This window comes from Lissotriton helveticus, chromosome 9 (genome assembly GCF_964261635.1).
Source record: "Lissotriton helveticus chromosome 9, aLisHel1.1, whole genome shotgun sequence".
Taxonomy (NCBI): domain Eukaryota; kingdom Metazoa; phylum Chordata; class Amphibia; order Caudata; family Salamandridae; genus Lissotriton; species Lissotriton helveticus.
Window position 1 is genome coordinate 909,161,775 of NC_136070.1, and position 23,829 is coordinate 909,185,603.

Consider the following 23,829-nt stretch of genomic DNA (forward strand, 5'->3'; position numbering starts at 1 on the left):
CACAGCAGCTGCCCTTCACCACGGCCACCGGAGCGGCCACCCCCCCAGTCAGCCAGCCGCGGGGGATCCGCGAGTGGAACGCGAATGGCAGTCTTGGTGCAGGAGAGGAACCTCCACCTGGAGGGGGAGGGGGCCGTCCGCGCCGCCTCTCCGCGGGCGCCCCACGCCATCTCCTGGCGCAGGTATACAAAATGGCTGGACCAGGCAACAAAGGGGGGAGCCATCAGCAAGGCATCCCCAGCACACAACTTGCTGGACACCACCTATGGACGATCCGGGGACGGGCCTCGGCGCGTTGTGTTGCCTCCGGCTTATTCGCACAACGGTCCCTTTTGGTCGGCCTCCATCCTCCACTCCGGGCCGCCACCGATGTCGCCTCGCCGGCTGATGACTGCAGGCAAGGCCCCGGTCTCCACGTGCCGGAGGCCTCATTTTCCGGACGAGCGTAGCTGCGGATCTGCTGCACTCTGGAGCCCCCAGGACGGATGGTAGGTATCAGCAGATAAGGTTGTCGTTATTGGGCAGGGTGGGCGGCAGGATAGGCACGTTTGGGCAGCGGGGTCGGCGGAGCCGAGCTACCTTGCGGCCATCACGGTGTCGAGCTCGGCTCCTCCCACTAGTTTCATATTTCTCATGAAGGGCTGTTCCTAGTGTTTCTATTTTAGCGGGGTCAAAAAGATCCCGTCAGTGGCCTACTGACTTTGCTCGATTCCTTTTGTTTTTCCTAGCGATTTTTATGTCATAGTTCGTTGGAAAGATACAGCGGCTAATCCGTATTTTATATACATGTCCTTTTTATTAGGGGTGCCCTCCGGTGGAACCGGATGATCTACCTCTAATAAACGGTCCGGGCTGAACCAACTACTGAACAATGGGGAGAAGATAGGCATGACGGGTCACAATGGGGACAAAAGTCTGCACTACCTATCCTTCACTACTTTGCGAAGACTAGGCAGAATATTTCTATTCTACAGTATTCGCAAATAGGGAATACCCAAAGAGAGAACTAATTCCAAACAGTCAATGTTCGGACAAACAATCAATCAATCAAATGAGGAATAAAATAGGCGCGACGGGTTACAACGGGGGCAAAAGCCTGCGCTACCTACCCATCACTATCTGCAAAGAGAGAGGGAAATTCCTGTTCCTCCTCGTTTGTAGGCAGAGAAGATCCTTTCAGAGACCCAATTTCGAACAGTTAATGCTCGAACAAACAATCAATCAATGGAGAGGGAAGTAGGCGCGACGGGTTACAACGGGGGCAAAAGCCTGCGCTACCTACCCTTCACTATCTGCAAAGGGAGAATACTCCTATCCTTCCCCGTTTGTAGACAGAGAATCTCTCAGAACCAAACAATCAAATGCGTAATACTAGTATTTTCCAAGACAATCAAACAATCAATTCGCAATTCGTCGTGTTACACGACCTTACCCGGACCGCATGGACAATTTCTCGTCTTCCGCTTCCAGAGCCTGATCGTCCTCTATTCTCCGTAATTGCTGTGGCACTCCTGATGGTTCCCAGTCAGGACCGTAGATCACTCGATGGAGGTCTGCTCGGAACCGGTGAAGTTCGGATGATCGGCTGCCAGACGAGGGTCTATCGGGCAGGTGCACTTCCCGATCGTTGCAGTCGTTCACTCGGTCGTTGGGACCTCTCCCACTGGATCCACGTGTCGCTGATGGGCCCCACGTTTGGAACGCCAATTGTAAAAAGGCAGGGCCGAATTAGACCAAGAACCCTTCAGTATTTGCCCGGCGTTAGCCGCCTCTCATACCATTCAATATTACCAAACAAAGAGGCAGGCGCTGGAGACTGGAAGGCAGGAAACAGGAGTTTATTCCGACGGAATCAGAACACGTCAAATCAGACAACAGGGTATCTTCTCGAGGTGCTCTAACCGCATCTCTGAGGCCTGGCCTCTTATACACAAGTTTATGGCTTTATTACATTTATGACATCCGTGGTATTGCTTTGAAGTACGAAAAAGGCATCTTTGGAATCCCCGGTTCAGGCCCGTTCTCACACATATGTACAGTAGTGGTCCCCACCCAAATCTCAGCATGATGGCTATCGCGCAGCTGGACATTCCGCTGGGAACAGGAATGCGGGCGATCGGTCGGATCTAGGGGTGTGAAGGCATTGATTAATCCCCGCTCCTTTTTTCTTTTTTTTTTTTTTTGCTACTTACAGCCGCACTTGCTCTTTAATCACTGTAAATATCAACATAGAAAAAAGTGTATCGTGCCCGCCTCTGTAGGTCCACTGCCACAGGACCTAAACAAAATTTACACCACACTGGCTAAAAGAGGCACACACCAATTTTCTACAAATTCAAGTCTCCCAAAAAAATATTGCCATCATTTGTGTGCATACTACATGCTGTTTAATGTGTGCCTCTCTTAGCCAGCACAGTGCAACCTCATTATATATATATTTTTTTTTTATAAGACCTTTATTGCACCGTAACGACAGGACACAGCTTAAGGCCTACAACCGCTGGGGCCAGCCGCGAACATTTCAGTGTTAAATTTACCAAGTAAAGAATTACACAGCCGTTCAGCCGGCATCCCAGGGGCCCGGCGGCAAATATTCCTCGTGCGCTTAACCGAGCTATTATCATTGTCTGAAATTACATAGGTCTGCTTTTTAAACCGTAGAACCAAACATTTCTTGAAAACAAGGGCACAGCAGTAGAAAAACACAAAGCGAACCCAGAGGGTAAATAGACATTTATCCACAGTCATAGTATCATTAATATTAGTGACGCACTCCAGAACTGTTCCCAGTCCCTCCCTCTCTCGCAAAGGTCGGGAGTTCTCCAAAGCTGCAGGGCTTGGCACCCCCTGCAGCTACAGTATAGTTTTATTTCTCAATCCGACAAACACTCATCTAAGTCCTCTCTCGGTGGTTCACAAATGTTTCCCCTATACCTGTTCCAAGCCCCCCAGATCAGACCCCATTTCTTGGGGCAACCTCTCCGAACAAACACTGCCCTCTCGGCCACCATCGCATCATCCATGTCGTTGCACCATTCTCTCAGTTTGGGAACTACAGGAGATCCCCACAGTTTAGCCACATTACGCTTCGCTACCATCAGGCCCAACATTACCCAATCCTGCTGTCGATGGGTTAAGTCCGTAGCTTCCCATATGTGCAGTAAGCAGCAGCGCGGGTCGGGCAGCAGTGAGGTATTCACAGTCTGAGAGATAGTTCGCATCACCGCTGTCCAGTACCCTGTCAACCTCCCGCAATCCCAAATGGTATGATAGAACGTCCCCCTCTCTCCGCACCCACGGAGACAGTAATCTTGGTCAGCCTTTCCTATCTTGTACAGGACCGTCCTGGTATAGTATGTACGATGTAGTACTTTCAGCTGCACCAGTCTAAGCCTGGAGGGAATCACAGACTCGCGCGGTGACGAGAGAGCCTCCTGCCACTCCGAGTCATCAAGGTCACCTATATCTGCCACCCAACTGGAGTGTAATTTGGACAACATGTCGGGGAGGTTGTTAACTAGTTTCCGGTATGTGTAGGAGGTGGCTTTTTGGGGCATGTGCTCCGTCAACAGTCTGTCTTCTAGAGGGGTAGATTCCTGCAGATTCGTACCCACCGGAATGGCAGCTCTCAGTGCATGCCGTATCTGCATGAACCTGTACCGTTCTGACCCAGCCATACCATACTTGGTCTGTAGAAATCCAAAATCCACGACTTTGTGATTTTTCCAGAGGTCCCCCACCACTGAAATTTCTATGTCGTCCCATGCCTTGAACCCCTTAGTATTGCCCATGTAACCCAACCTGTGTGAGTCCCACAGGGGTGTCATCTGTGTAACTGTGTTCGCGCATTGAAGACGTCTGTGTGCTTTATACCAGATTTGGATCGTGTGACGGGTCGGGCCATGTAGCTCAGACGGGATGGTGCGGCTATAGAGGTTTCTCAGCAGACCCCGGGATTCGACATTCTGCCTGTCCGCCATGTAGGCCGGTTCCGTTTGTGGGGCGTGCAGCCAGTAGTTGATCTGTTTAAGGTGGGCTGCCCAATAATACAATTCAATATTAGGGAGCGCTATACCCCCATCGTACCAGTCTTTCACCAGCTTGTCCTGAGCAATACGGGCCGGTTTCCCGTCCCAAAGCAGATTAGAAACTGCCGCTGCGATGGCTTTAAAATAGGAGGGGGGCACTGGAAACGGTGAGTTCTTAAGGAGGTACAAAAAACGGGGCAATGCCATCATTTTAAACAGGGCGGCTTTGCCCAAAAGAGTGAGTGGAAGGGAGCGCCACACCCTGACATCTCTAATAAACCGTTTCAGGGGGGGTTTCAGGTTCAAAACGTGGAATTCGTCCGGGCTAGGAGTGACGTAAACTCCCAAATATTTAAAGGGGGCATTAGTGTAATTTAACGGACAGTCCCTCGGTAGGGGGGGGGGCGACCAGCAAGAATGAATAGAACTGACTTTGACCAGTTGATGCTATAGCCCGATACCCTCCCGAACTTCTCGCAAACATTGAGTAGTTCCGGGACCGATTTCCTCGGGGAGGTGAGATAGAGCAGGACATCATCAGCGTATAGTGATATCCGATCCTCCCATGTCGGTGACCATCGGATACCCTTAATGGATGGCTCCCATCTGACCCAAATCGCCAGCGGCTCCAGGACCAAGGTAAACAGCAGAGGAGATAACGGGCAACCCTGCCGCGTCCCACGCCCGAGCGGAAAGTCCCTGGAGATGTGACCATTCGCCGCCACCTGAGCCAAGGGGCCGGTGTAAAGCAGTCGGACCCACGCACAAAATTGGGGTCCGAAGCCCATGTGGCGAAGCACAGCAAATAGATAAGGCCACTCCACAGTGTCGAACGCCATAGTGGCGTCCAGGGAAAGCAATACCGCTGGCTCCTGTATACACTCTCGGCGAGCCAGCACCGATTGGAGACGTCGCAAATTATGCGAGGTATTACGATTCTGCATAAAGCCGGACTGATCCGGGTGTACCAGGGTGGCAAGGTGGGGGGGGTCAACCGCAGCGCCAATAACTTGGCGAGGATCTTTGGCTCCGCATTGAGCAGGGAAATAGGGCGGTAAGAGGTACAGTCCTCTGCTGCCTTACCAGGCTTATGGATCGGGATGATCGTGGCCAGACGTTGATCATGCGGTAGCATACCCTCTGCTAGGCTGTCCCTGAGCATGTTAAGGAGATGGGGGGCTGTCGTCTGGGCTGTTTGTTTGTACAGTTCCACCGGGAGACCGTTGGGTCCCAGTGCTTTCCCAGACGCCAGTGCCTCCGTCGCGTCCCTCACCTCTTCCACGGTAATATCGGCCTCTAATAAAAGCGCAGTCTCAGGTGAGAGACAGGGAATCGCCAGATCCTTAATGTAGTCATATGCCTCCTCTGCCGAGAACCCCGCCCGGGGAGCGTAGATCGCTTCATAGTGATCAGCCAACAGGTCAACTATGACACCGGGGTCAGAGGTCGCGCTTCCGTCAGGCAACTGCAATTGTGCAATGACTCTACCCGCCCTTTCTTTTTTATCGAGCCAAGCCAGCATTTTTCCTGCTTTATCGCCCAGTTCGTAAACCCGGTGTCGGGTGGCCTGAATCGAGGACCTAACCATTTCCTTCTGATATGCCATCCATTTAATTCGGCACAACCGGACCGCCTGGGCGGCCCCCAGAGATGGATTTGAGTCCTGTCTGGAGATGGCCGTTGCAAGAGCCTCCTCCAGGGCGCTAAGTTCTTGCTGTTGCGTTCTCCTGTGGGCCGCTACCGACGCAATGGCTTGCCCCCGCAAGACTGTTTTAAACGCTTCCCACAGGGTACTCAGGGAGTCCACTGAGCCCGCATTCTCCCGAAAAAAGTGCTCAGCAGTAGTGGCGAGGCATTTTTTCAATGGGGCGTGTTGCAGATAATGTGCATGAACCGGAAACATACGAGATCTATGAGAGCGATGGTTCGTGTATGTGAGTAGTAGCGGGGAGTGGTCTGAGATCCCTCTGGGGCAGATTACTACCTCCTCCACCCCACGAAGCCCCTCACCCGACATTAAAACGTGGTCAATCCGTGAGAGGCAATTATGTGTGGCTGAGTAGTAGGTGTAGTGTCTGTCATAGGGGTGTTTGTATCGCCAGCAGTCCGTCAGTCCCAAGGCGTCTAACAGACCGGAGAGTCGCCCGCCTCCCCGCGCCGTCCCAGCCTGTGGGTGTCTATCAAGTGCATGGTCCACAACGTCATTGAAGTCGCCCCCTAAAACCAGTGTCGCCGTCGGTAGGGCCAGGAGGAAGGAAGCTAGGGCAGTGTGAGCTGCGGCTTGCAGGCCAGGCGGGATGTAGACAGATACAAAGTTGAAGAGCTGGCCCTCCCACTGCACCGTTACTGCTGCGAAGCGGCCCTGAGTATCTATCTTAGTTTGTTGGCAGATCAAAGGGAAGGTCTTCCGTATAAGGATCCCAGTTCCCCTAGAGCCGGATGAGAAGTCTGCATGAGAGATGAATTTATACCCCCATCTGTCCATTGCTTTAGATGCCGTGCCCACTAGATGGGTCTCTTGCAGCATGACTATCGCCGGTTTACAGCGTTTCAAATATTGTAACACTAGGCCTCGCTTCACTCTATCGCCCAATCCCCGAACATTCCATGTGAGTGCCGTAAGTGTAGGTGAGCGGGAAGGACGTGTCATGTGGTGCTCAGGTGTAGCCTTCGAGCGTGTCGCCATCGAGCAGGGTGTGGTATGTGTCCAGGAGGGACGATCCCAGTGGAGCCCCGTCACCAATTAATGTGTCACCCTCACGCAGTGCATTGTCACCTGTGCTATGCCATAAAATACAACAAGAAAACAAGAAAACTAGAACCAAAACAACCAGCAAAACCCCCCCACCCCCCTCCCTGCCTCCCTGCTGCACGGGTCTGAAACCGCCCGCCTCCCCCAACTTAGCAGAGCGCTTTGTCCCATCCCAAACCATTGTACTTGCTTGTCGGGGGAATGAAGCTCTGCAATCCGACGGCAGCTCCATGGGACCTCAGCCGCCCGACTCAGAGCGGGGCCCAAGTGTCCAAAGTCAGTGTATGGCCCATGATCGCCGGCCCCTATTCCTCCGGATACTCTCTCTCCTCCAGACCCGGTTCTGCAAATAGGTCTTGGCTATGTCCTTGCGATGGCTCCTGGTCCGATTGATGTAGTGTTCCTCTATCGCGTTGACTTCTGCCTCCTCGCCTAGGTGCCTCCACACGTCGCCACCCGTCCAGCCAGTCCCTCGCTGCTTCTTGCGTGTCGAAGAACCACGCCTTGTGATTGTCCATGACTCTCAGTCTTGCCGGAAATAACATGGAGTATGGTATGTCCTTGGCCCGCAGGCTTTTCTTGACGTCGATAAAAGTCTTACGTCGTCGGGCCACCTCAGCTGTGTAATCAGGGAAGAACGCTATCGTAGAGTTTAACACCTTGATTGGGGCGGAATTCCTGGCAGTCTGAAGTATGGCATCTCTATCTCTGAAATTAAAGAGTTTAGCCAGCACCGGTCGTGGCGCCGCCCCTGGCTTCGGTGTCCCCCCGGGAACCCTGTGCGCTCTTTCAACAGAAAAGAAACGGGAGAGACCCTTCGGCTGCAGCTTCGTCGTAATGAGCTCCTCCACGTATAAATCCATCGAACGTTTGCCCTCCGACTCTGGTATGCCCAGGATGCGGACGTTGTTTCTTCGCGACCTCCCTTCTTGATCGTCCAGTCGTTCTTGCAGCTTCTTGGCAACCGCTTCCAGTCGTTCAGTGGCTAACTGCAGCTCAGAGGTGTCCGCCACCAAGGATTTAGTTACCACTTCCACCTGGGCCACACGCTCCGTTATTTTGTGGAAGTCCGCCCTCAGCAGCCCAACATCAGTAGAGATTGCTCCCACCGTCGCCTGCACACTCGTAAGCATCTTCATCAGATCCTCCAACGTCACCCGTTTGGTGCCCTCACCTTCCGGACCCTTGCCCACGGAGGGGCGACCCTCCGAATGATTTGCGGCAGACTTGTCGAAGGCAAATTTTTCCAGCTTCGCCTGTGCTGCGGCGGCCCTGGGACCTCTGTTCGCCATAGTTCTAGGTAGCCAGCACGTGGGGGGGGGCGCTTCACAGTGCAGCCTCAGCAACAAGATGGCGCCGATCGCCAAAGTTTCACCACTTCACCAGATGCGCAGGTCAGTAGCGCTGCTGGACCCCAAAGCTGACGCCTCTGTGCAGCACTAGGTGATCCTCCGTCAGCCGTTATCGCCACTGCCCCTCGCTGTATGCTACGTGGCCCAGAGTTGAGAACCAGCAGGCACCGAGGCCTCGGACGTGTCTCTGGATATGGGCGCCCACCGGCTCTCGTGGTTCAGGGCAATATCTGCCGTCTGCGCACCCCCGCACCCAGGGGCCCCGGCACAATACTCGGGAAAGCAGCAAATGTCGGACGCAAGGGCCGGTGGCACTCCTCGCTCCTACCTCCCAGCCAGTCAAGCGCGTCCTTCAGGGCGCTCCACCCGGAGCCCAGCAGTCCTTCACTCCTGCGCCCTGAAGAGCAATGTCACAGGTCAGCCCACCTTCTTTTATTCAGGCTTCAGTGCCAGGCAAAGTGAGCGCTCAAAGCACACTCTCCCCCTCCCGGCTTCGTATCGACTGTGAAGCCGGTCACGGGTCACTCGCAAGGCATCCGCACCTCAGGGCAGCACGGGCGAGGATCGAGGCTGCACAGGGGGAGAACCCCCGTCTGGAACGGCGCGTCGCCTCTGGGGAACAAAAACTACCTTCGGCGGACCTCCGTCACCAGCGGCTCTTTCCGGTCCGGCCGCCCGTCTCAAGGCTACTTCCGGTCGGGCTGTGGTGCTGCGGCAGGCCGGCGCTTGCACACTCGGCAGGGCCCCTTCTGGACCGTCAGAGTTCCACCGGTTATCTTTGCTCGATTTTGGCCGGGGAAGCGTTATCCGGTGTCGCTCGGTCTCCTCTCCCAGAGCCCGCGACCGATGGTACACTAGCTGCGGATTAGTAGTCGGATCAATGGAAATGGAGCCGCCTCGGTGACAGAGCACTCGCGCTACACAGCCACCATGGTCGGCTCGTAGCCACGCCCCCCCAATCCCCGCTCCTTTGATGTGAGGCGAGGTCCTACTGTAGGGGGCAATAAACTGCATCTGTTGGGCTAGGTGATGGCCTGGGATCAGGCCGGACAATCGGGCAGGGAGGAAGAGGTTATCAAAAGGCCTGTTCTATGGATGAGATGAAAGAGTGAGGGGGTTCAGCACAGGATGTGGCTCGGAGAAAGGGTCGCGCTGGAGGTGCGTTTATGGCTCAAGCAGGAGAGACCGGGGGCTGTCGGGGCGCGGGGGGGGATGCTTGCGAGGCCGGGGAGTGAGGGGGGGGACGCGCAGGCTATTGGCAGTGGGCAGAGAGGCCAGGGCACACAAAATGGCTGCCACTTACGTGCATGAAGGGGCCTAAAAAGGGACAAGATGGCGTGGCCACTGTTTCACGATTTTCACTTTACTTTCAACAGTGACTGTGGTGAGCATAAATGAACGCCGCTTATGTATACCTAATTTAGTCATTTTCCACAAAGCAACATGGAATCCAAAATTCAAGGGCATGCACGTGTCCCCAGCGCTACCAAGATTTTATTGGTGGTTGGTGAAGAGGGTGATGGTTGAAATCATCAGTCCACTTGCCTGGATTACATGCGGGCTACAGACAAACTGCAAAACAAGTTTTCACTGGAAAGTGAGCTTTGAAATTATTCGATTCTAAGAGGGGAAAGCCCTGGGTATGGCTGGTTCACGTTTTTCGAACAATCTTTAACTGCATATTAGATCCGGAATCTAATCTATCTCATCAGACTTTAGTAAGACGCTGGAAACATGTACAGTGCAGTGGGCCATTGCCTTGGAGTGTGTATCGGATACAGCGCATACACATTGGATTGGGTTTGGTTTTCTTTGCTTTACAAATGCCTGGAACAACAGTAAGTAACTTGTGCTTGTAGAGCATTTTTACTTTTGCATAGCACTGCATCTGTTTCACTTATCTTAAACTGCAACATGGCTGCAAAAAGCGTGCGTAAATAGTGATGTTAAGCTGCGTCGTGAGGCAGAGGCGAACGTGGAGATGCGGGCGGCTGTACAGTGGGACATATCCATCAGATGTTCATGACTCAGTGACTATGTTTGGCTGAAATGAACTCTCATTCTTGCATGCTCCTGCCATCTAGTGGCCGAATCTGTAATAGTTCAAAATGTTTTCCCAATTGAAAAACCATTTGATGCCGTTAAGTTTACCTATTTAATAATTCCAAATAAAACTCCATAATTGTGAAATATTCTTCATGAGTTAATCCAACTTTGGTGGCAGGGAGTAGGGGTTTCAGGGCAGGGATATCCTGGAAAGTTAGTGAACACCCAAAATCTTTGGAGTTTGTGTGCATTCATAAACGTTCTCACCTTATTATACAGTGAAAATGGTCAGCGGTGCACACCTATCAAGAGAAGGAGTAAATCCCTTGGTGGAAATGAGAAGGAACACCCCCCAGAAGTGGTGGATTGTAGAGCAAGGACCTTCTCTATGGGAAACATAAATGAAATGGTGTTTGCCCATTCACAATTACACAGTCCTTCTCAGGAGTAGCTCCACTCTTCCTAGAACTCCTTACCAATTGATCTGAGACACTTTAAAGACTTTTTTCAGTTCCACAATGAACAAAAAACTCTTGTTAAAAATCTCTGTACTATTCTCCTTTGCTTACATTCTTCTTATTCTCACTTTATCATATTTACCTCTCCCCTTCTCTCGCTCAGCACAGATAGCTTTTCCATGCTCTGAGCAGCCTTCATCTTCACCCGATTCATCCGCATTTTCTCATTCAACTCCTTGAATTAACCCGGTCACACATCTCTTCTTCCTCCTTATCCTTCTTGTATCTTTACAGCTAGCCTATCCTCTCCTTCCAACTCATCATGCGCTTCTGTTTCTTTACTTAAGCATTCTCTCCCTATGGAAACCTGGCTCCCAATCTCTAGGAGCTTTTCTTTTATTTTTAAGCTTAAAGTTTATTGACTTGGAGCTTTTCTACGCAAGGTCTCATCCTCTGCGTTTCACTCCTGCGAACTCTCCTTCATGTGTCCCCACTTTCTACTTCTATTATTACCCTGTACCGTGCCACATATCTCTCCCTAGTGCTCTTACCTCAGAGCTAACTTTTGTGGTTATCTCATTGTACTGGATCAGCCACCTTTGTCTCGCTTGTTCAACTCTTGTCCTTCTTCCCCTTCTGCCTGCACTGAACTTTTCTTTCTCCCAGTTCATCCATCAATGCTTTCTACTGTTGTTGAATCACCTGTTAATCTTTCATGATCTTTTGTCTTACATGCCTACTGTACAGTACTACTTAAGGGGCTGACAAACACTTATGTGCACACTGACACCCCCTCGACTGAGTTGTGCTTCATAAAAATGAGAAATAATATATGAACATGTGCAACTGCACATGAGGAAGGAACTCTGCATACTCTCCAGTGCAAATTCACAAACCTGTTTGAGGAGTAGTACTGTAAACCTGCGACTGTCACAAGTTTCCAGGTGAACTCTTGACAACCTTTGTGAATTCCTGAAATTGGGCAATCTGAGCCTAGGTGAGATTGTAAACTTCCAGGATCAGACTTCTAAATGTGTTTGTGAATTGGGCCCCAAATGCCTGTAACTAGACCTTGGGTGACATTGACCAACAAGCCAGCATACTCTGATTCAACACCATATACTTTATGCCAATACACCAAGCGATGCAAGCACAACTTTCTTCTTATTCCTGTTTCATCAAGATGAGGGTGGGTTTGATGCATGTGAATTCATACCAGACATCAAGCTCTAAAGCGAGCAGATTCCCTTCAGCAAGAAGCAGGATTGTATTACAGACTCACTTTATTGGATACATACCTGAAGGAAAGGTAAAAAAACATAAAATTGAAAGTAGGTGGATTCAACGTTATATGCCGGTTAAACTAAACACAATTTTAAATACCTCCTGACCAATTCAACCACCTTGATATGCTTTGGAGTACAAGGGGAAATTATGTACCAAATGCCACGTTGGTTGAATGTATAGATGTAGAGTTAATGTTTACATGAAGAATCCATAACTGCCTTCCCTAGTGTGGAATGTGTTCTTGGGGTACACCAACTACTGTCTGCTGGTTCAGTTGTAGCACAGCGTCCACAGCTTAGACAATAAGGTAAGGATTATGTAACATGTATGCATGTGCGTGGGCACCTAAAATGAATGTATGCATGTATCTGATTTAGAAATAGAAACAAAAAGAAAGGTATGAAAAGAAAAAGGCATACATATATTTATAATGTGCGCAGCTCTCATGGTTTGGTTTTAGGTGCACAGAATATAGTTCAAAACAATGTGTCACACCTTTAAGGCCTGCTTGCTTTGTAGTGATGGTTACCTATGCTATGCAGCACTAGCAAAAAGCAAAATTGTTGATGCTTTACTGCTTGGGTGAAAAATTAAAAATTAACAATGACGGCCATTCCACAAGCATGTGCATGCATCACCGTGCAAGTACGTTTCTACAGAATCATGCAGTCACTATTTTTATGTTCTTTATTTACTGATCCAAGATAGCGGGCACCTTTTGGATCGGTAAATGTTTTTTTTTTTTGAAAATTGCGAATTGTGACATACTGAATGGCTATCCTGCAAATGGTTGCTGCCAGGTCCTCCAAAAAACGTAAAATAAAAAAATCTTTTTTTAAAAAGTCTAACATGGGTGCGATAGCAGTAGGGCATCAATGGAGGAGAAGGAGAGAGACCCAGTGAGAAGGAAGCAACGGGGAGTGTGCTGGGGGGAAGGAAGCTAGGAAGAAGTTTGAGGCTGGGGGGGAAGAAAAAAAGATAAGCCTGGGAGGGGTGAAGGAAGCAATTGATGAGCTTGGGGGAGGGGAATGAGGAAACGACACAGAGTGCAAGGGGGTGGGTGAGTGTTTGTTGGGATGGAGCGGCACATGCAGGAGAAACTAGAAAACAGATTCACTCTCGTGGAGAGTGTCAGAAAATTAGTATTTTTGCATGATCACTCACTTTTCTTTTGGATTGATCCTGCTGCTTTATTGACACTGTGCACTAGGACTACGCTAACCAGCCCCCAGTGCATATGCTCTGAGCCTTAAAATAAATTGAAAATGGACTATACTTCTAATTAGCATACGTAACCTACCTATGTCATTAGTATATGGTACAAAATGGACTTAGATCCTGTAAGCTAATTGACACCGCTGGGCTGAAGCACCCATTGTGCTACCCACTACAGTGACAGGGCGAACATGACTATAGACCTACCGTTGCAACCTGGCTGTGGAAGTTTAAATCTGCAAATTCGACAGGACAACATAATCCTTTTTGACAGGCCTACACCCTCCTTTTAAATATTTACAACTCACCTCTAAGTAGGCCTTACTGTCTTTAAGACAGGGGTGCATGATATTTTACATACATAAGGTTAAACATGTCCTTATACTGAAAAAGATCCCTAAAGCTATTTTCACTGTAGCAGGGTTAGCTGTTCCATAGGAAAGCACTGCGATATACTATTAAATACATTTCATAATGCTATTTCCGGCTAGGTAACAACTTTTAAAACATTTATTACAAGCTCAATTGACTGGTAAAGGTGGATTTGCAAATTTTTAATAAGGGACTTTTAGAAAGTTATCTTTCCCTGCCCAAAGCCTCTAGGAGACCAACTCTCGCCCAGGAGCTGAAAAGTCCCCTTGATGAAGTCTGAACCTTGCTCCAAGAGAGGAGACAAAGGCCTTGGGCGGGGGGGAAGAGCTCTGTTCCTCTGGCAAGATAACCATCTGGGCTGTGAACAGAAATTGGATTAACTTCAAAGAGGCCTACCCTGTAACAGGCAAATGTTAGGACCGACAACACAACAAGTACACAAGCTGTGATTTAGACATGTGCCACGCATAAGACAAATCATAGTGGGGCGGTTTTATGCCTGTTTGAGCTGAAGTTTTACTTTGGTACAACATAACATGTATTCTACATGTATAAATCACAGCACACCAATCCTTTGCCACCTCGTTTCTCAGATTATACCGAGTGAGTAATAATTATTTTCCAATATTTTCTCTTGGACTATCGGCCCCCGGCATCCCACGGGACCATTACCCAGTAAGTAGTCATGTTACCAGTTCTCACATGACATTGAGTGAACATGTCTTTTCTCCCATAGTCGGGGGTTAGACTCACCAAAGCTTTCACAAACTACATGTCCCGGCATGCCTCGGGACGACAACCCAGGAAGTAGTCATTAGTTCAGGTACCCCTTCCTGAATAACTTCACTCAATTCAGCAACCTCAGCTGACTTCCCTGTTCCAGTGCTTGCACACCAAAAGTTCCACATGCAAGAGAGGTAAGCGGTGCCTCTTTCTTTTGGCCCCTGGATTTACATGCCGTCGGTTACATTGACGGCCAATCACTTTTACGCCGCAATCTATTTAAGGTCAACACTGCCTGATTATTTCCCGTATACATACATGCATCCAAAGTACTGGGAGCAGCTATGAAGATAACCACTCTGGCAGTATGCGGATTGGTGTCACTACAACGCATGCTTTTACCACGCATGCCTTTACAACGCGGTTTTTACCACGCAGTCCATTACAACGCATAATGCTTTTAGGCGCTGGATAGTGAATTATTTAATTTACTATTCCAACTCCAGTCCCCGTGGATAGCAGGGAAGGTGTTGGATAGTATATTAAATACATTCCCTATCCTAGAGCGCCCCCCAGCGCATTGCGTTGTAATGGTTTGCGTGGTAAAAGTTGCGATGTAATGGTAGTGCGTTGTAAAAAAATCGTTGTAACCGTGCTACACCCAGTATGCTTGCTTACTGAACATTAGCTGCGCCAAAACAGGTACTTCAAAGGTTTGTCATATCGCCCCGGGTTACTTAAAGCTTGCGATCCCCTTTGTGCGCCATGATTCCTACCACCTCTACTACTACTACTACTAAAACATGTCAGTGCTTGGAACGAAATCATGGATATCAATTATGCACCTATGCTCGCATATGACATAACGATCATGGCACTTAGCTAAAGTGGTATGCATTGTTCAACATATCTGTTTTAATGTCTTCGCAGTTAGGATTACGACTTGACAATATGCTCTAATACTATGGATAACAAACATCTCTCCTTCGCTAAACATCCACTCACCCTCCGCACTGGGTTGGTAGTGTCATAACTGTATGACCAGCCAGTTGGCAACATGGGTTCAACTATACATTACAATGCATTGAACTAGTCTCTGCTTCATTTCTATTTTATGCTTGTCACTATCATCACATCGTTGATGTGTTTCTAACGCCACAACCATCACCTAACAGGTTGGAGCTGCGTTTGCACCTAAAGGCAAATTGTCACGGACAGATGGGTCACAATGCCAGACTATTGCAGGTGAGTGGGTTCTACCATAGCAAATGTGCTATTAAATTAAAATAACATACGCCATCCCCCTTTAAGACATACTGTGGATGTTTCTTTGCCTGTTGATGTTGTTTGGCTAAATCAGACCATGATTAAGAGTGTCTTGGTTTTTTACTATGTTGAACTGCCAAATATGGGCTGCTACTTATCATTATCATAAACTGAGTTAGCTGCTTGGTATGTTGTTTATGTCCCCTCCCACAGGTCTTACCGGTGAATCCGCCTTCTTGATTCCCCAGGATCTATGGTTTTGTATTGAAAGCAAATACAACCGATGCATTACTTTATTTCACTTGTTTACCCACACTTGTCACGGCAGTAGTTATTTAGCGATCCTGAAGAAAACCACAACACTGGCCAGGTCATTGGCTGAAACATGTCGAACACTATCCAGTACGACTGAATTTAATGATTTCATGTGTTCATCTGTTTTTAGTCTTAGTACAAGGTAGCCAGAATAAAGGTCAAAAGGTGAACTTTGTAGTTAGTTTTACCTCACCAATTCACTTGCACTGCACCCCTCACAAAACTCTGTTAGCTCACGCTGGGTTTTAGTAAAAACTCCTCCATTAAAACATCCATAAGCTCCTCCCTCGCAGCGAGGGAGTTGTAGCCTGCACCATGACTAGGCTTCATGGTGTGAGGAGGATTCCCAATGATGAAGCATGACACCATTGGTGGGTGAGGGAAACCGTCCTTAAAAGGGATACTCCCTGTAAGCTAGTCCCCATTTTGGCAGCTTCGCATCTCACTAGACCCGAGGGCCCTGTGTGTATTGTGTGAAATGTTGGATGACACCTGATCAGGGCCCTCTTTTATCCACCTAGTCAGGAAGGTACAAATCCCAGTGGTAGAGGAGCTGCTTCCAGAACTGGGTTTTAGTGACCAGAGGGGAGGGTTGCTTATTTGCCTGGCCACACCTCTGGAGTAGGCACAGGAGCCCTGCACAGGAGAAGAAAGGTTATGTCATCTTGGTTTTAGGTAGTGAGGTGGGCACATAAACTGCTGCAAATGTGAGTAGGGCTATTCCTGGGAACTTTTTCCATATTAGTTAGGGAGGGGCCATGAGTCACTCCCACCCACAGCCTTAAATGTGGCAACCATGGGCAAACTCTTCAGAACACTGCTTGACCTGTGGAAGACAAAAGAAGGACTGCACCTGCTGCTGAGAACTATTAGGAGTCCTTGCTGGACCTGTTCCCTTTTGTACCGAGAATAAAGAAGTGGACTCCAAGCTTCAGCTGGATGACCTAATGTTAAGCTACAGGGTCACAGTAAGCTGAAAGAAGCTCCTTCCCCTAAACAGCCCAGCGGACCAGTTCCAACAGGGCATACCCTGCCCCCTGCTGTCGGCTTCTGTTCGAGTGTGTCTTAAGCCCAAGTGCTGTTCCTGAGGTACTGGGACCCTTGGTTATGTCAAAGTGTATTCCTCCTAACATACTGAGAAACCTGTAACCTAGAAACCTTTTGGCTCCAAAAGCCATCTGGAGGACGGTGAGAAACCTGCCACGTGAATCTGATGAAGGTGTGTTGCCAATTCGCCAAAGATTCAGGTTGCTCCCGCACGGAGCTTCTCTGAAGCACCAATCTGTTTCAGTGAGATGTCGTGGAGTGAGTATTCGGCCGCGTGGAGCAGTGATTGGCTACAACTTGTAGCACTGCTCAAGCTCCAAAAAAGTGATTACATTTGAACATAGAAATCTTCCACAGATGAAGGCATCAAAAGTATTTGGCTTGTGAAGGACCTAGCTTGAGCACACATTTTAAATTTCTCTTGCTCAGAGCTTTCCTGCTAAAAATTGACTGCTTTATGGGGACCTTGTCTGAGAGCTATCCAGCCTCCAGGAGCCCTCGTCAGCCACAGAGTGCTGCCTTGCCCTGCAGTGAATTTCTGACTTCCATATCAGAAACTAAGTCAGAAGGTAACACTTACAACTGAAACAAACCTGGTTTCTGTATATTACCAACACTCCATTGTAGTCGACCTTAAATCGCACCTAGGTAGCAGTTAAGCGCAACCAGATGACAGCAGTTGGTGCTTAACACTTTTGGGTGCTATTTTCATTCAAAATCTTAAATTCAAATTCCTCTTATGGGATTATTGTCATTTTGGTGTCATTGTGTTTAATAAATTATTCTCTAGTTTTATAAACGGAAGGGGGATTTTTATTGTGTTGTGCTTTTCTACTTTTTAACTATTTTTGTACTTCTCAATGCTTTACACGTTTTCCTAATTTAAGCCTTTCTGCTCTGTGCCATAGCTGACAGGCATTGAGCTCAGGTTTAAACGACTCAAAACTTAACAGAATCTAACAAGAATGGTTACAATTTTACTTGTGGTGGAATACCAACCACTCCAACTAATAGCCTGCTTTCTCACAGAGTGCTAAAAACAAAGAAACAAAGCAGTATCATAAATTAGCAGTAAAAATATACAGCCAGTCACCGAAAGGATTGTAAAAAGGCTATGCTGCTTGGAAGGGGCAAGCACCAGAAGAGAAAGACAAGCCATTGAACATGTAAGCAAACGGGAGTGACAATAAAGCCAACCAATGGTAAGCAACAGGCAGGCTCTAAGGCCATTTTAAGTTGTTTGTTGGGTTCATAAGAGGTCTTTTGCAAACAGACAGCTAAATGATGTAGGCAAGACTTAAAAACCGGTCCACATATGACACACACTATATGAAGAGTTATCAAGGGAGAGTAAAAAAAGTAGACTGTTTGTAGTCTTGATTTCACACCTTTCTTTTTGTTTTAGTTTGTGAATAAAAAACTATAGTTATGTCAGATTCTCAGAAAGGTGGCAGTAGTGTTCCTTGGTGTGCACAGGTCAAAGTTCCACTTTATCTATAGGTAATGTGCCAACTCCTGGAATTCTCACTGCTCCTAGAACTCAATCATCAACAGACACTTTTTTCATATGTAGGAGAGCATCAATTATAGTCTATTGGCCATTTGATTTTGCAGCTGTAATCACTCTTTTTCAATCATATGTACCAAGTTTATTTTTCTTTTGACATTCGAATGTCTGGATGTCACCACGGGGGTCCTCAGCGCATCGAGTAGATGGCCCTGATTAAGTCCCTATAAGGGATGAAACTCATTGGCTGCCAGAAAAAGGGATGTTTTTTAATCGAATAAAGGATCTTAAAAGAATACTCAACGTTTGATGGTTCGCTTTAAGTAAAGAAACTTAGTAAATATGATTGAAAAAGAGAGATTACAGCTGCAAAATCAAATGGCAAATAGAAAGGAATAAGACTATAATTGTTGTCCTCCTACATATTGTTATGTTATCTCATTCTGACCTAATAAAGCAGGGTAACAGAATGTCATTGCTCAAACAGCAAGAGATCTTGCATTTTCCCCCACAACATAACAATGATTCAACATAGTCAGCTAAACTTATCTTTCTCATCTTTTCAATAAGAATCATTGGGGCTCTAAACTACGGACTCGATAATGAGGAAAAATCTAAGTTCTGAAAACCTGTCCATGTAAGAAAGCGCCCAATAAAAGCAATCAATATTGTATCGCCTATATTTTCAGAATCTGATATTTAGCCTCAAACAATTAAATTAAACATTAGAAAAAGGATACGCTCCCATCTAAGCATGAAGGTCCGAGCTGCCGAGGATTCCTAAATCATGCAACATCTTTATTGACAGTATTAAAATGTGATCATACAACCCTGCTACGTAGAATTCATGTTGTAAGGCAGCAACGCACTTAAATGGCAGAGAAACATTTCTAAGCTACTTAAAAAATGAAATTTATATTTTGCCATTTGTCAGTATGACAGGTGTAGCTAACTTGTCAGAAAAATATATGTAGAAATATTTTATTAGAATGTTTAATGGAAGCTGTGTTTGTGTTTACTCACTCTGCATGGCACAGCTGAAATGGTGTGAACTGCAGCTCCAAGTTCAAACAGCTTTCTATAATGGGATAAAACAATGCTGAATAAATTGGCGTTAACAAGGACCCACCATCTAACCATCCTCAGGATCTGACCCACAAATACTTCAGCTTCTGTTTCTAGTGTTTTACGATTAAGGATATGGCAATTGGTGCAATCTTTTGGAATGACAGTCGGGCGGGCCAATCTTTGTACCTTTTGAACCACATTCATTAGCATCTCTTTCTTGTGCATGGAGGAAGTACTTAAATATTCAACAGGGATATGTTTCAACTTGGTGCACAAAATTAATTTCACGCATATTGTAGTAAAAAACTTGGATAATATAAATTGGGAATACAGAGAAGAATGGAGTTGTATGGTGAAGGGCTTGGCTTCACACTCTGCCCACCAGTTGTAAATGTGGGAGCATAGAAGAAGCAGGATCTCTAAACATCCTTTAAATAAAACATAATAAAATGCCCAATAATATGAGGGTACCTATTTGCAAATGAAGTAGGCAATTTGTGTTGGATAACTCACGTGCAATCGAGTCCAAGTTATACTCCGACCCTGGTTCATAGTCACAGTAAATGTTCAGAAATGGACTTGCCTTATCGCCAGAGTCCTAGAAAGAAAGTAAGAGAAAAACAGTGATAAATACAGGTAGGAAGTGCACAACAATTCAGTTGCATTCAACCCCATGGAAATACCACAAAACAACACAAAAGGCGCACAGCCTCTCATTTTCCTTTCAAAAATTCGCAGTGAAACAAAATAAATCAGAACTTTATATAACATTGTACAGATTGTAATCTGATTATTGGACATCAGTAATGCTCACCAGTCACCACTAGTGTACATGATCACCACTGCAGCCAGTGTCCGCCGCTTCCCCCTTTATCAAGTAGCCTATTCACAAGCGACTTTGTTAATGTCACAATTAATTTCTTTCATACATTAACACCACTGGGAGCAAAAAAATAATTTTAGCTTGAAATGCCTGCCATTTTGGATTGATATAAATTATAAAAGATTATTGCATTTAAGGAAATTAGCAAAACCTTTTTTTTGCAAAATAAACAAGCGCATTCTCACTGCATGATGCTGGTGTTAGATGTACATTAATGGCAGTACCCTCCAGAAAGATAAGCAAGACATCTTAAATCGAGACTGTCAATAATTTCAAATTTACATAATTACAATGAATATGTAACTACATAATATTCAAAAGGATTCAATTATATTTTTCAAATCATTTAAGCAAATAAAAACAAAGAATTAACCTAAGCAAATCGTGGACCCTATCAAGGGAGTTAATTATGTAAAAAAACAGTGCACAACATTCAAATCATCAAATAATGAATCTCTTTATATATTACGGTTATTAAACAATGTCCCGACAAAAATGACACTACACAATTAAATTAGTAATTTGTGAGCTATGTAAATTACTAGTTCAATAATGCAAAAATTGACAAACAATTATTTTATATTGCTATGAAGTTACATTATAATGAATGAATTATCATGCAAATCAAAAAATTGGTCCATTTACTTTGCATGTTAAACGTATTAAGATATAAAATGTAGAAAATAAAAAACCTAGCAGTAATTCATAATTCAGTAATGTGTTCTTCAAACTCACTACTTTTTTAATAACTAGCGATGTTTGATCAAACAATTTAATTAGAACCACAACACATCTGTTTTTGACTATGCCTACATTGCATTTCAGTGTTATATATGTACCTCGCTTACAGTGTTTTATTTATTAGAGACCATATTCAAAAAGTTCGAAGTCTGCCTACAGAAAAGAGTTGCAATGCCCTGCTAATGGCAGAATATGATCTATTTAGGGGTAATAAACAACCAATATTCTGTCTACCTATAAATGATATCCACTTAAAGGCGATGCAATTGAAGAATGCTTAATTTGGAACCTCAGTTTCACAGACTGAACTGTGCTAACTATCCAAAGAACGCATCTTTCCAAGCTCTACAATAGTGACTAAAAATCAAAACACGCAATGCAGAAGAAAACATTAAAAAATAAAGATAAATAAACCATTCAATGTCTTCTACACCAATATGTGTGTGAATGACTAAGCTTCCCTAACAAAAACTGCAATGACTAAACAGCGTCAAAAATCAATATAGTAGAATGGCATCAATAAAAGAAAAGAGCATGCACCGAAAATGCCAATAGGTCTTGATTCAACTGAAAGTGAATTTTCTGTCACACGTTAGTTTCTAGTCAGAACTCAAACAATGTTATTGCACGTTAAGAGTCAAAATCATAAGAGTACTTACCAGGTTATAAAAACCTCACTAACTTCCCTTTCCTAAATGACAGTAAGGGTGCCGCACCAGCTATAATATTATTAAATATAAAACGGAACTGTGCAACCAGTGCAACCTGATATATTATATACATTTCTGCTGGAAGTTCACCTTCCTCTGCTGCTTTGATGGATGGGAGAGTTTTTATTACATTAATAATCTCTTCTTTATTAAAAAGCTGGATTTCTTTTGATTTCTTCTTTACCTCTAGCTAAACCGGATGCATCCCAAAAGGGCACTAGATCACTGTGGGGTTGAGTCATGTCGTCCAGATATAGGTCTTGACAGTACTTTTTAAGGATTTCAGAGGTACAAGTGGGCTCTTTTTCAATGATACCTACTCAAGGTTTTCTTATTGAATTTGCAATAGATCAGCTTTCCATGCAAAAAATGTTTCTGTTCTATTATTTTCCACAAACGTTTCTTCTTATTTTACAGACTACGTAATAACACTTTCTTTAACCCAATCTCTTCTATTATGCTGCTTAATCGCTTAATATCCGAGTTGAGGGATCAGTGAGCACTAGTGTTTGAATGCTTATTAATTCTACTTCCTTGCTGTTCAACTCTTTATGTTTCACTTTATCTTCAGCCTCTCCTCAAGAGATAAAATCTCCCGTTAAATGGACCTTTAGAATCATTCTTAAATTTATCTGTTCACTCATCCATATTAAAACACATACACAAACTCAACAAGCTAATGCAAGATACATTATGAGAATACAAGTAGATAAAGGAAAAATGTTGGAACCAAAATTTCGTGGGTACATGCTTCCAATGAAAAATAAATAAAATAACATGAACCGTGAAAGGCCACATTTTCTTCTCTTCTCTGCCATGTTCAAAAATATTTTTTCTTGTTCATGTAATGAACAGGTCAAGTTGTCTCTGTGTGCTTCATTTAAATCTATGGTACCTATAGTCAGAAAGTATTCTCCCATATAACGTGTAACGTCACTTTTGGTATGTACAGGATTCAAGTTTCCACGTATAGGAAGTTCAGAAAATATCTGTCGCATCGCGACTTGCTCGAGTCAAGAACCTCGAAAAATCTATTATAATCTCGTAACTTCAATTGTTCGTTTTACTAATTTATGTATTTTGAATGTGCGTGGGTATCATAGAGATGCTTGCCTATGTGTTCTACTAATACGATTAATCCTTGTTCCTAAAATGGCCGCTGCTTGACTTTCCTCTTCTGCGCATGCGTCAGTCACACTCACGTGACTTCACGTAGAGATAGTTTTGGAGGGAAAGGGTGCGCATGCGTAATCGCCATAAAATGGCAGCTTAATGTGATAATGAAGTGAAGCTCGTGCTATTGCTCATCGTGTCGTTATGTGTAGCACTTACCCGTAATTGCATAGTATATTTTTTTATGATAAACCTGAAATACAAAATAATGACATGTAATACATTCCTTTATTTCTATGTGTTAATTTGTTTTCGCTTACTTTTCACGTATCCTCGGCACTGAGGGGTGATGGGGGCTTGGGAGTCCATCTTGGAGGGCAGCACTGCGCAGGACCAGCCGTGACGAGGTGGCATTGAAACCAAGCCAAAGAAGGTTCCTGCCAAAGCCAGCATGGGAAGATGCACCTTCACCCAGCAAGAGGGACTAGATTGTACTCTATTGTATACATTGTATTTCTTTCCATTGTATGCAGTGCGACTTCTCGTGGGAACCCCAATCTTGCTAGGCGGCACCTTAGAATGCAAAATAGGTCTTACAATAGTCTGTTCTGATTGGTGTGTTAACCAAATCCTACCTTAGGACCAATCGAAATTGGGGATTCTGACACTTTGCAACATTTGGGGGGTGGTACACTGTCCCAAAACAGTATATCTAGCCTAGGTTCTCCTAGGGAATTTGTCCGACTTGTCCGAATAGCTGACCTGTCACTGACCCAACGCACTCAATAGGTGACTGAATATACAGAGCGCTGCGGAGCACTCTGTCCGAATTTGACCATAGACTAAGGTTTTACTAAACCTTAAAAGTGCTGGCGGAGCACTTTGCTGGGGAGTTCGCTAACCCAATCGGGGTTCTGACTGATAGCTGCAGAGAGGGTGGAGCGCA

General features: G+C 45.9%; 1 protein-coding gene across 1 annotated transcript in view; it reads right to left on the bottom strand.

Moving 5' to 3' along the window:
* KPTN (kaptin, actin binding protein) overlaps positions 1-23,829 on the bottom strand; it is a 226,918-nt gene that overhangs the window by 104,877 nt on the left and 98,212 nt on the right. The window contains exons 3-4 of the mRNA XM_078661083.1: positions 19,950-20,034; positions 19,392-19,446 (exon numbers count right to left, since the gene is read on the bottom strand). Of these exons, the coding sequence (XP_078517209.1) occupies positions 19,392-19,446; positions 19,950-20,034 (140 nt within the window). The remainder of the gene's footprint in view (positions 1-19,391; positions 19,447-19,949; positions 20,035-23,829) is intronic.